This window comes from Rhamphochromis longiceps, linkage group LG4 (assembly GCF_057381845.1).
Source record: "Rhamphochromis longiceps isolate RC_006_pf linkage group LG4, R_longiceps_female_GT1.1, whole genome shotgun sequence".
Classification (NCBI taxonomy): domain Eukaryota; kingdom Metazoa; phylum Chordata; class Actinopteri; order Cichliformes; family Cichlidae; genus Rhamphochromis; species Rhamphochromis longiceps.
Genome location: NC_140560.1, coordinates 180,622 through 194,829, shown reverse-complemented (window position 1 = coordinate 194,829; position 14,208 = coordinate 180,622). Strand labels below are relative to the sequence as shown.

At 40.3% G+C, this 14,208-nt stretch overlaps 1 protein-coding gene and 1 long non-coding RNA gene across 2 annotated transcripts; both read right to left on the bottom strand.

The window, feature by feature from the left end:
* Window positions 1-7,344: 7,344 nt before the first annotated feature.
* Window positions 7,345-8,219, bottom strand: LOC146670719 (uncharacterized). The gene is made up of 2 exons (XR_014911561.1): window positions 7,881-8,219; window positions 7,345-7,675 (listed from the first exon to the last, which is right to left on the bottom strand). It is a non-coding gene; the product is annotated as an uncharacterized LOC146670719 (long non-coding RNA).
* A 1,741-nt stretch (window positions 8,220-9,960) lies between these two features.
* On the bottom strand, window positions 9,961-11,025 carry LOC146670718 (uncharacterized). Its single transcript, XM_085405051.1, has one exon. It carries the CDS (start codon window positions 10,983-10,985, stop codon window positions 10,290-10,292), a length of 696 nt encoding a protein of 231 aa, XP_085261177.1. The 5' UTR covers window positions 10,986-11,025; the 3' UTR covers window positions 9,961-10,289.
* Between the last annotated feature and the right edge of the window lie 3,183 nt (window positions 11,026-14,208).

Genomic DNA, 14,208 nt, shown 5'->3' with positions numbered 1-14,208 from the left:
GTCACAAGGATCAAAATAAAGACTTTGGCGCTTCAATAATGAAATGTCCAATAAAATAAAATGTGTGGACAGCCTGACCACCTGTTGAAGGTAACATGTTAACATGGGTAACAGTAGTATCACTGCATCTCTCCACTTGCTGTGAATCTGAGAACAAGGCACAATTTGGTTTTTCAATAATCTATTATTGTTGGGTCTAAACTCAGACCCCGCTGTATCCAGGACTTATTCCCATGAAAGAAAAACAAGGCAACAGTGTTCGATCGATTTCTTGCGCAAGGGAGGCCTTTTCATCTGTGACCAGCACGTCGAAATGACCACGATGGTGGCCTCCTCTCGCTGCCTTTTATTGACAAACTTCAAACAATAGTTTACAAAACACCTCCCCTTGCAACCCCCTTTGGTTACATAGACAAGGACTGTATGTAAATGTGTGTGTGTGTGTGTGTGTGTGTGTGTGTGTGTGTGTGTGTGTGTGTGTGTGTGCGTGCGTGTGTGTGTGTGTGTGTGTGTGTGTGTGTGTGTGTGTGTGTGTGTGTTTGTTCCTGCTGATCAAAGGGTCATAAAACCTAAAAGCAGGAACAACATCCTTGGTCATCAAGAGGGTAGTGGTAGTCTCCCCCACACCCAATGTATGGTTTACCATAGATAACACAGTGAAACCATACAAAGGGTAGGAAGTTCTACCAAACATCAAACAGACCTTCAAAAGGACGTTCCTGTAATAAAACACTTCAACCTCGCACCCAGAACCTCGAGAATCTGGGGATGGGAGGAAAGAAAGAATTCCTTTCACAGAGTTAAAAACAATGGACAAATGGTAAATATAAAAATGACAAATGTTTAACTATTTACTCTAACAATTATTTACTTAGAAAATGCATTTTCTGAAGAAACTGTATTCGGGAATGCTGATAGCTGAATATTTTGAGCTGAAATGAAATAATTGCTGAATGTCAAGTTAAAAATGTTGAATGATATGAAAAATACAGAATTGTTCACCTGAAAAAAAGTGCAGAACTGTTGAAAGCTGATGTTCACACAGAAGAAGTTGAAAAGTAGCTGAACACAATTAAAATTAGAAAAAGCTGAGTAATGGCAAAAGAAATTTTAGAGTCAGATAACACCTGAATGCATATTAAAAGTTCATATTCTTTTATACAATGAATCACTGAAATTTGTGAGAATACACTAAAGACAGCTAAATGATGTAAGTTTTAATCATCTAATCAGAAAAGATAATTCTAAAAGTCATCAACTGACTCAAAATGCCCAAATCTAAACCAACTGCATGCAGAAGAGAAGTCCACCAATGAACAACAAGGTTGACCTTAAAGGGCCAATCGGAATACTCTATCCAGTTGGCCTACACTACCCTACTGACATACTATGGCTGTGTCCCAATTAAGAGACTGCACGCTTGAAGTACGCATTTTGAGTGCGATTAAGTCACTGTCACGTGACGGCTGCTGTCCCAATTCGAAGCGTACTCGTGGTCTCATATATCCCACAATTCATACGTGTGTTTGAACGAGCTGACGGTTCACTCGTTAAGCTGAAAGAAAGATGCTTTAATCACAGGAGTCACACATGTGTCCACTGTACCATCTGGAACTCTTCTTGTTTACACTCGTAATAACACAAACACTAAATCCTGCTTCTCTGGTGCTGTTGTGTAGCAGTGTGTACACCTGAGACTGTCACCTGTCTGTCTTTCCTGCACTCTCTCTCTGTTTCTTTCTCTCTGATTGTGGAATAAAAGTATGAACATGTGTTTATAAGTTACACTTGTGTTTGAATCCTGCAGCTTATCACACATTTGATTTCCATGTGTGACAACTGCAAGTGTCCAGAGTGAGGACAGATTGAGGGACCCACTGCTGCACATCATCTGTGAGGCTTTGCACCCCTGATGATCCACCAGGACAAACTCAGCAGTGTGTGAGGAAGAGGAGGAGGAAGAGCCAGCAGCAGCTGACAGATGGAGAGAATAGACAGACTGTTCCCTGTTTGTGAAGGACTGCTGGTGAAGTTTAACATAACTGTCTGTCCTGAATCAGTCTTATTAGGTAATGTTCAAATAATGTGATCATCCCAGTGTTTTCAGTGTGGGAGAAAGTACTCAGGGCCTTCAAGTTACACACTATGAAAGGCAGCAACAAGTGTAATGTTCAGAAACCTAAAGTCTGTATCAGCAGCAGAATGGAGCTAAAAATAAATGTTTGTTTCAGTTCTATGAAGCTTTGAGTATTTTGGATCAGTAGCACTGCTGTGTTTGTTGCATCATATTGCTGTGATTGTTTATATGCTTTATATATTCTGAGCTAAGTTGATCTATAGTGTTACATCATATTCTATAAGGATGTTATGTGTTTGTTTACTTTCTGCCCAGTTTGACCCATTTAGCAGAAGTCAGCCTGTTTAAGGCTCTGATATCTATTCTGTATGACTTAAAGCAGTTATGACATGGTCTGATTTTCTCACCCAATAAAGGAATATTTCATATATCAGTCGACTCTTCATTCTATCAGAAACAGTTTTCACAGCTCGGACATTTTCTTTTTACACATGTATGTAAGCATTGAGCCAAATGTAATAATGCCAACATACTGAAGGAACAATATTTGTCTCATATATAATACATCTGTATATACACTGTCAAAGATACTTGTCTTTGAGTGAAGATTTTTCCAGGGAGGAATGGGCAAGAATTTCAGTCTCTAGATGTGCAAAGCTGGTAGGGTCTTTTAGGGTCTGTCTTTTAGACAGACCCTAAAAGATTGGCAGCTGTAATTGCAGCAAAAGGTGGTTCTACAAAGTATTGACTCAGGGGGCTGAATAATTACACACACCCCACTTTTCAGAGCCAAATACTTTTGCAAGCCATTGTATGTGATTTCCTACATGCTGGCAGAGCGGCGGTTTGTGCTCACAGATGGTGACGGTGTGGAGAGATGGTGATGTATCCTCAGAAGAACCAGCAGAGTCACAAAGGGCACGAGTCTGTCTCACCCCCTTGACTTGCTGACTGATGCTCCTCTGCACTGCACAGAGGAAATCAACTGACCGAGGTTTGTCCAGTGTGTGTTATGAAATGTATATTTTACATTTTCTATGCTTTGTTAAATTCTCCAAATTCTTTTAATCTTTGGGCTGAAGGAAGGACAAAACTCGGTGTATAAATGCTCAATCAACAATTCTTTTAGTCCATACAATTCAACACTTTATGAGCATAAACCATCCGGATGGGGAGACATGCATGAAGAGGGTCACAGGAAATCTCAAAATGGTGGAGCGTTACTCAAACTCTTATAGCCTCTAGTGAACCCCACCTAGTCGTAAAAACCTAAGCATTCACATTCTTTCTCTCTTACGGCACCTAAGTGACGGCCTTGGCTCCCTTTTTTATCTCCTCCTGATGAGGTGGGGCAGAAAACCTCTCCGGTATGCTCTGTTAGAATAGAATAGAATAGAATAGAATTCAACTTTATTGTCATTGCACATGCACAGGTACAGGGCAACGAAATGCAGTTTGCATCCATCCAGAAGTGCTTTAGTGATATAGATATATTACAATATATATTAGCAATAATATAGATATGTGATTATATTACAGAAATGGGTCTATTATGGTATGTTATAATGTACACGGTATGAAGTATGTTGTGAATATTCTATAACTATAAGTATGTACAGGCTGTAGTGAGTACAAGCTACGTACAGGCTATGAACAGGATATAAATATGAAAAACTATACAGAATATGAAATAAATAACTTTACAGAAATCTGTGATATACAGCTATACAGAAATGGGAACTATGCAAGTTGTAAACAGTTGTAGGATTAAAGATTATCGAATGTACAGAATGATTATTTACACAGAGCTATACAGTAGTGCAGTTAAGATAAGTGAGGGTGTAGATAGTTTCTAGAAGAGAACTCTGTTCTCTTCTAATCAGACAAATAAGGCCATGACTGTCTGAAAACAGTATTTCTTATAACTCAGCAGTATAATGCGTCATAAAACAATATAATTCATTCACAATAAATCAGCAGTCTAATGTAATACAAATCAGTTTAATGAATCTAATAGTTATCGCCTCTTCAGGAGAATAATGCAAACTAAAACTACATAATAGTTTCACAATCTTTAATTAGGAGTATAACGTGCCATAAGACAATATAATAATCTCACAGCTTACAGATATGTTTTTCTTGACAGAGGCTCTGCAGAGGTTAGACAAAGCAGAGAAAATTACAATTCTGATCTTTCTTCAGAGGGTGCAGATAAACCATACACAGCTAAAATAGAAATAGTTGTACAGGCACAACTATGTGCTTTACATTTTACTTTGATTTTCTGGGATATTTGTTGCCTGATGTTCTGCAGGAATGGAGAAATGGAATCAAAGGGAGATGTTTTTGCTGATTTTGTAATGGTGTAAGTAAATCTTCAATATTATTTATTTGCTTGGTTATTTTAGGAGTGTTTCTGAGTGAGGGAGAGAGAAGTCAACATCCAGGTGGCGTGACGTGGATCAGTGGGTAAACTTGTCTCTGCTTTCAAAGGAGATACTCTTAGAGAGAGACGATCCAACTCATCCTTAAGTGACAGTGCTTTCAAATACACAAACATTTTAAAGGACAAAAATGAACATCCCACTTTGACTGTAATACAATTAAATATTTGCATGTGTGTTTTCAAACTCTCATATGAGCAGGATATCACTATTGGACTGTCTAACCTACCACAGCAGCATTGCATGACCATGTTTCTGCAACATTCAGCATCTAATCCTTGTTCATCTGTGTGCTGCTGCTTTTGGTAAGTAGATTTACCTAACTAGAGTAACTATAAACACATGTCATCCGTTTATAATGGCCTGTCAGTAATTTTAGAAACCATGTGATCACCTGACCTAACACTGTTTCTTCTTCTTCCCCTTAACGTTGAAGTGTCAAATGTCAAACAGCTGGAGAGGAAACTACACCAGTGTACTGGGAGGTTTCACCAACACGTGCCAGATGCTGTTCCTTCATGGTGACATCACCAGAGACAGCCCCGCCCACCTCAGGACCTTGCCATTGATCATGATGATTATAATGATGACAGCGAGCTGAACTAAGACTGTAAAAATCCACGACAAGAATGTTTAGATGCTTTCTAGTTATTAATGAATACTGAGAGCTTCTTTCTGTGTTTTGTCTGTTTTTTTATTTTTTTATTTTTACCTCATTTGTTACTAACAAAGACCGGGGTGGTGGTCCCCATCTTTAAAAAGGGGGACCGGAGGGTGTGTTCCAACTACAGGGGGATCACTCTCCTCAGCCTCCCTGAGAAAGTCTATACCAGGGTGCTGGAGAGGACAGTTTGTCCGCTAGTCGAACTTCGGATACAGGAGGAACAATGCGGTTTTCGTCCTGGTTGCGGAACACTGGAGCAGCTCTTTTTCCTCTCAAGGATACTAGAGGGCACATGGGAGTTTGCCCAACCAGTCTACATGTGTTTTCTGGACTTGGAGAAGGCATTCAACCGTGTCCCTGGAAGTGTCCTGTGGGAAGTGCTGCAGGAGTATGGGGTGTCTGGCCCATTGCTACGGGCCCTTCGATCCCTATACAACCGTTGCAAGTGGTTTAAGGTGATACTGTGATACTGTGCAAATGAGGTAATACCTCGAATCCGATGAAACACCTGGCGATGCATAGCAGTTTTTTTTAAAGCCGAGAAAAGCACCGTATTTGATAGCTTGCTGCGAGACCTCACACCGGGCACATCTACTGCAGGTGTGGTGCCTGTTATCGGACAGCATCACCCAAGAACCCGAAGAGTAGAGTCCTGGCCCCTAGCCCCGCCAGTGTAGCAGAAATGATGACGGATGATGATGGCAGCAGCAGCCGTTCTTCTCTACGTGGTTCTCTTTGCTCTTGCTCTTGACGAAGGCGGTCACACTTTTCTCCTCTCCTCCCCTCCCTTAGCTTCCCTGCTTAGCCTCTTTTGTCCTTGTCTAGTCTCATGTTTTTTGTATTACTTTTCCGTGGAACACTCTCTCACAGTCTGTTCTCTAAAACCTAAAAGAGAATTATGGATTTGATCAACTGGTTCCTAAATGCAATTGACACCCCTTTCTCAACGAGAAGTCTGGGCTTGGGTGAGCCTGAGTGCTGAAGATATCTACCTATTCGGAACCATGATAACAGGGTTCTTGCTGATCGGAGCTGGCTTGGCCCTGACTTATCGAAGAATTAAGAAAGCGGAACTGGCTGTTCAAACCCCCACAAGGCTGCCCGCTGGGATTGAAACGATGGGACGAGGCGTGAGTTTCCCAAAATGGGCTCATTGAGTGCAGCATGGATAATATCTTGGAGAAGCTTACGGCAGCCGTGAATACTCCGAATAACACCTCTGAGCGTGAATTGGATCACATCTTGGAGAAGCTCACTGTGGTCGTGAGTTCTCAGAATCGGCTCTTTGAGCACAAGAATGACAACATCACGGAGCGTAAGTTTGATAACATCATGGAGAAGCTCACGGCTCTCCAACGGGAGATCGAGAGACCAGTGTCTGTTAGAACAGCTTTGAAATTCATGTTGAAATTCATGTTGTTCGCACTAAAGTAAAAACCACCATCACTTCATGCGGAGACCCTCTCGGTGCCAGCTGCGGTCTCAAGGCTGGAGCTGAACAACAATACCCTGATAATGGACTGTGTTTAGACTGTTCTTCCCATTCTATGCAAGGCAACCTGGGTTGACTGTTTACTTAGCCTAGCAGGGCGAAGGACAGTGTCTCAGCTGAACTCTGGACACACACACACACATACACTGATATGCACACACTGATCCGCCCTCCCTTTCCAAACGCCTTCGATGCTTGTCCCCTCCCGGGGAAGATGGCAGTCGACTGGACCAGCGCAGACATGCTGCAGGACTGGATGCGCTGTCTACACCGGCTCTCTCTTACCCTTTACCTGCCCCTGTTGCTTGTCTTGTGTTTCTATGGTGTGTTGATAGTCATGTGCTTTTTGTGCTGAGGTGTTTTTTTCTGTTATCAAACTGTTTTCCCAGTAGGAGCTCAGTCTGAGTGGAGTTTTTTTTTCTCCTCCTCTCACCTCATGTTATGTATTTTCGTTGTTTTTTTCCTATCAGCCTACCTCTCTGACATGTCTCCCCAATATGTTGTTTGTGTAAGTTTGGTCAGAAGGTTCCTTTGTAAGTGTGCATGCGCCATTAGCGTGCTGCCTGCTGTAACCCTAATTTCCTTCGGGATTAATAAAGTATTCTGATTCTGATTCTGAGTAGCTTAATGTTTTTCGTGTGTTATTTATGTTTGATTGATTGATTGAATCTTTATTTTGAACATGTTGAAAAAGTATAAAAAAAAAAATAGAATTAAAAGAGACAAATGAACAAAGCAAACAAAAGGAAAACGAGCAACCACAACTCCAAATAACGTCCATGTTCAAAAAGGAGCAGGAAGAAGCATAAGCTTATTTAATCCCACCCCTTTTCCACTATCTAGTATCAATAGACTACAGAAATACCTCCTTGTAATTACATTATATGTTATGTGTAATTTTTTTTTTTTTTTTTTAAATATATACACATATATGTTTCTATCTATCCATACCTACGTATATACACACATATACACATTTTCAATAACCCCATTAACACCTGAAGGATACACAACCTACAATTTTATATATATTTAATATATATATATATATATATATATATATATATATATATATATATATATATATATATATATATACATACACACACATATATATACATATACATATACATATATATATATATATACATACATATACACATACATATATACCCATACCAACAAACCCGTGCATGCTCACACACATGAAAATATTAGACAAGAACACCCTATCAAATCTCTACCTTTTCCCTGTACCCTGTAAAAACCATATCCTTAAACCGCTTTTTAAACTGCGCCATGCTTGGACATTGCTTCATATCTTTACTTAGTCTGTTCCACAGCTTCACTCCACACACAGAGATGCAAAAACTTTTTAATGTTGTACGGATACGAGGATGTTTTAAATTTAATTCCCCCCTCAAATTGTATCCCCGTTCCCTTTTAGAAAACATTTTTAGAATATTGTCAGGAAGCAGGTTATTTATTGCTTTATATATAATTTGTGCTGTGAGAAAATGAACCAGATCTGTGAATTTTAGAATTTTTGATTTTAAGAATAGTGGATTTGTATGATCTCTGTAACCAGTTTTATGGATTATCCTTATGGCCCTTTTTTGTAATATAAAGATTGATGATAGCGAACATTTGTAAGTATTGCCCCAAACCTCTGCACAGTAATTCAAATACGGTGCAATCAGGGAACAATAGAGAATGTGGAGTGATTTGTGGTCCAGAATGTGTTTTACTTTACTCAAGATTGAGACACTTCTTGAAATTTTGTTATGTATATGATTTATATGAGACTTCCAGTTTAATTTATCATCTATAATCACACCAAGAAACTTATGTTCAAGTACTCTTTCAATTTCCACACCATCTACATGAATCTGCACTTGTGCATTTCTAAGGGAATTCCCAAATAAGATAATTTTAGTTTTACTTAGATTTAGCGATAGTTTGTTCCTGTTAAACCATTTTTTAATTTTGCACATTTCTGAAGTAATTGTATCCAGCAGCTCCTTTAGATTCCCCCCAGAACAAAAAATATTTGTGTCATCTGCAAATAATACTAATTTTAATATATCAGATGCCTTACAAATATCATTTATATAAATAATAAATAATTTTGGACCCAGTACAGAGCCTTGTGGAACACCACAAGCAATGTCCAAGCATGATGAGGAATGGACACCCAGCTTCACAAATTGTTTCCGGTCACTTAAATAATTTTTCACCCATTGCAGTACAACCCCCCTAATCCCATACCGTTCCAGTTTATTAATTAATATGTCATGATTGATTGTGTCGAATGCTTTCTTGAGATCCAGAAATACTCCAGCTGCATACTGTTTCTGATCTATAGCATTCGTAATCTCCTCAATTGATTCGATTAATGCCAGAGATGTTGATCTTTTTGATCTGAATCCATATTGACTGTCAGAGAGTAATTTATATTTATCTAAGAATTTGTCTAATCGTTTATTAAACAGGTTTTCTAGGATTTTGGAGAATTGTGGTAGTAAAGAAACAGGCCTGTAATTTGTGAAGTGGCGTCTATCCCCGGTTTTATACAGCGGCACAACTTTAGCTATTTTCATTTTGTTTGGCACTTTTCCCGTCTGAAATGATAAGTTGCAAATATATGTTAGAGGTCCTACAATTCCTTCAATCACCTTCTTGACGATTTTCATGTCAATATCATTACAATCAGTGGATGTTTTATATTTACACATGTGTACAATGTCAATTATTTCTTTTTCCTCCACTGATGTGAGGAACATTGAGTTAGGGTTCCTATCAATCAGGTTTTCACTACATTCTACTGATGGCAGTGACTCAGGAATTTGTTCTGCCAGTTTTGGTCCAATATTTACAAAATAATGATTAAAGCTGTTGACCTTATCAGCAGTGTTTTCCATAATATTGCCATTATCGATAAAGTATTGTGGATAACTTTGTTGTCCAGAATTATTTTTAATGATACCGTTTAAAACATCCCATATTCCTTTCATATTATGTTTATTGTTGTTCAATATTTTACTATAATACTCCTTTCTACATACACGTATAATATTGGTCAACTTATTTTTGTATTTTTTATATTTATTTTCAGCTTCTTTTGTTCTTTGTTTTAGGTATTCCCTATAGAGTGTATTTTTCTTTTTACATGCATTTTGTAAACCCTTAGTGAGCCATGGTCTATCTGAATATTTGTGCTTTCTGTTGTATTTTATTGTTGTTGATTTGTCAACTCATTTAGATATTCCTTTATATTGTTGAAGTTGGCATACAGACTTCTGCTATTAAAATGGATTATTGATAATTTATTTTCCGTGTTGATGGTGTGCTTAAACTGTTCATCAGTGAAGTAGCAGCAGTTACAGCTGATGTTGTAGAAGAAATTATTTTCCGGGTCTATATCCTTTTCTAAGTCTAGAACATTATGGTCTGTGTATCGAAATGTTCTCAGTTCCAGATTATCATAAAGAGAATTCCAATGAGTCATGTTGATATTGTTGCCGGATGCAGATGAAGTTCTTTTGGACTGTGCCATGTGTTGTGTTGTGTGTCACGTCACATGTGTATTCATACCTCCAGAGTAAGTTGACCTCAGTATTTGTCCAGCTCTTCCATATTTCTGATGACCAACACTTTGGCTTGTTCCGGTGTTCCATTGAGTTTAATGAATACTTTGCAGTTGGTGGTCCATGTATTTTGAATTTTTCCCTGTTTCTTCAAGTAACGTGCTTTCCTGGCAATGTCCGCATTTCTTTTTATCAGATGTTCGTTCATGAAGACATCGGATCCTTTCAGTTTCCTTCCTTGTTTTAACAGTGCTGTTTTCTGTTTTCTGTTTGCAAATCTCACAATGATGGCTGGTTTGTTACTGTCATTTTTTCGGGGTAGAGGGTGGCAAGCCTCAATGTTGTTATAATCCACTTCCACACCTTTGGACCGTAGAAAGGTAACCACTTGATGCTCCGTGGAGTTGACATCTTCCTCTCCTGGCCCTCCTACATTGTCAGTGGCGACCGCCCGGGCGTATGACCGGGGTTTGATGCGAAGCCCCGTGATGATAACATCGTTCATCCGGGTGTACTGCTCCAAATCCGCCACTCTGTTCTCCAGGTACGCCAGCCGCCGATCCTTCTCGGCGTTCTGGATGCGGAGAGCCTTAACTTCCTCGACCAGGTCCAGGATGGCTTTCTGCTGCAGTTTGACAGTAGAAATCTCCTCTGTCATAAACTCCAGCGACTTCTTAATATCGTCTCCTTCCTCGGCTGACAGAACTTTTTTCGGGCCCATGCTGAGAGACGCTCTCGTAGCTTTGCCGTGACGACCGGCTAGCTACTTCCCAGAATCCTTTGCTACTTCCCAGAATAAGGGAAGTAGCAAAGGCTAACCACGTTATTTAATTAATGCATGTAAGGTGAACTAGCAAACACTGTCGTAGTTACATGCGGCTGTCTTCTTGTTTGATGGCAGATACTCCCTTCACTCTGGCCAAAAAGGCTAAAATGACCAAAGAAAAAGTGGAAAACAGCTAAACATGAGAGGTTTTTGGACAAAGTTTGTGTTTTTTCCATTGTTTAAGCACTGCTTCCAGCCAAGAGTGATACCATATATGCCCTATAGCTGCAGAAAAGGCTAACATTGTTATCTTTTTACCCAAAAAAAACAGCCTAACATGAGAGGTTTTTAGACAAAGTTTGTGTTCTCCATTCTTTAAGCACCGGTTCGAGCACCGTTTAAGCACCGGCACTGTTTCAAAAGTACCGGTTTGGCACCGGTATCGGATACAACCTAAACGATACCCATCCCTACTCCTGGACGCATCCTGGGTGAGGTGTTCTGGGCATGTCCCACTGGGAGGAGGCCCCGGGGCAGACCCAGGACACGCTGGAGAGATTATATCTCTCGGCTTCCCTGGGAATGCCTAGTTGTTCCCCCGGATAAGCTGGAGGACATGGCTGGGGAGAGGGAGGTCTGGGCTTCTCTGCTTAGGCTGCTGCCCCCACAACCCGGCCCCGGATAATGGATGGTTGGATGTTACTAACAAAGTTCACCAAACTCACACAGTTTACATTCTGTATGTTTCCATCTTTATCTAACTGCATTTAAGAAAATAAACCTTAGAAATCGTCGTTTTTCTCTCTTTGTAATTGCTTTAAGTTTTTCAGTGTCCAGTTATTTTTTACTACTGTTTGAATTCGGTGTATGTTTGACCCTGTAGACTGTTTGATGGACTGCTTGTCTTCCTGTTTGTAACCGCCGCCTGTTTTTGACTAAAGATTTGGATTTCTGACTTTAACACAGCCTCTGCGTGTCCTCCCTTTGTGTCCTCTTCCTCTGTGAATGTGTTGCATGTGTCACAGATTCATTTTATTAACAGCTTTCCCACAGTGAGTTGCATCAGCATTCATTCACAGCACATTTCAGAAGGAAATTATCTTCCATGAGGTAAATTTTAAAGTTCAGTATTTCAAAGCAGGAGTTATTAAGAATCTTATTGGCATTAGGACTGTAACAATATGTACTTACAAAGTCAAATTTTTCTAATTATGTTAGAATATTGGAAGAAAATCAACTTTTTGTGTTTTCTGCATATTAATTATACTGAAATAGAGATGGTGACCATGACTGTACACAAGCATACTAAACAACTGACCATCTAAAAAACATTACTGGCCCGAGCCGTCATGCACAGTGAGTCTGATCCTTTGCTGTGAGAGTATGACAAGCATGTTTCTGGTCAGTTTGGAAGAAATAATATCACAATGTTGATCTTTTTTTTATATTCCTTCTCTTTTACAAAAAAAACTACTGACAGTCCAGGGCATTGTGGTCTGTCGAGCTAGGGTTAGGGTTAGCAATTCAGACATATGTAATCAATATTACTCTCGCTGGATATAACAAACACCTAGGAATTTGTATTATAATTCGATTTTCATGAAATATTCATATTCAGTATCTGTCCTTTTATATTATAACCACGTATCCACCCAGGCTCATGGTGGAGCAGGGCTCTGTCCTGAGATGCTTGAGTGAAAGGTAATGTACACCCGGCCAGGTATCCAGTCTATCAGAGTTGTTTTCAATATTTGGTTAAAAAACTACAAGTGATAACAAAAATCCAACTAGGATTCTTGCATGTGATGAATGAAGTTTGTCTTTGACTATATTATCCAGTTGATCCATCAAACCCCTAGCAGGTAAACCTTATTCATGATGTAAAAAATTAAACAGCAACAGTCTAAATGTAAAGTGCATTCTAAACTCCACTTCAATAAATTATATGGATGTGCAGAGAGTCATTCAGGACTGTAAAACGTGAACTACAGAACCCAGAGTCTTCATCATTTAATCTCTGGTTGCTTCAGTTTTCTATCCTATATCAGATTCTTTAAACAGTCCAAGATGGCGCCACATATGGATGCCCTGGTACTTCAGTGCATTACTTCTGTTTTGTTTTTGTGCATAACTTGTGTGTCTGGGCACTCCTCTGGATATTCTTACACCAGAGAAGAGCTTCTTAACTACAGGACTACAACACCTGTGGATTTACTTCCAATATTTGTCGCATCTGCGGCAGATTTACTGCAGATTTGATCAGGAAAGTGAGACGCCGAAGGAGAGGAAAGCGAGCCAGCGCACTCGTGCATCTGAGGAGACGCGGACTGCGAACTGCTCTTCCTGGGATCTTCCTTTCCAACGTACGCTCACTCCGGAAAGATGGACGAGCTGGCCCTGATGAGAACCATGAACAGAGACTTTGCCTCCTCCTGTGTCTTATGTTTTACGGAGTTGTGGCTCTGTGAGGACATCCCGGACTGCGCACTCAAGTTGGAGGGTTTTCATCTGTGCACGGACCGGCAGGCCTCTCTCTCTGGTAAGACCACAGGTGAAGGTGTCTGCTTCTACATTATTAGTGGCTGGTGCACAGATGTAACAGTGATTGCTCAGCACTGCTCTTCGTCTCTGGAATACCTTTTTATTCACTGCAAACCCTTTTATACAGATATACAGATGGCGCCGGTGAGGTCGGCTGCCGTCACGACTGCTCCGACCACTTTTTCTTTGTCTTTGTTTTTTAAGTTAGTTTTCAGCGTTTCTAAATCGGCAAAATCATCACCATTGGGTACATTAGGTATGACAGTGACACTCTTGTTTCTATTGGTATACAATGTACTCACAATTCGAAGTTTTTAACTCCGGCCGAGTGAGATCTTGAGGGAGAACAAAGGGAAGCGGCGGCGGCCTAGAGGGAAGCGAGCCGGCGTCAGGAACAGGCTGAGAGCTCGTGCACACCGCACACCTCTGCCTAGCATCCTGCTCGCCAACGTCCAGTCACTGGAGAACAAGCTTGACGACCTCAGGGCCAGGGTAAAGTTCCAGAGAGACATTCGGGACTGCAATCTCCTCTGCTTCACCGAGACATGGCTGAACCCAGCGGTGCCGGACCACGCCATCCAGCCGGCCGAGTTCTTCTCGGTTCACCGCATGGACAGGACACGGGACTCGGGGAAGT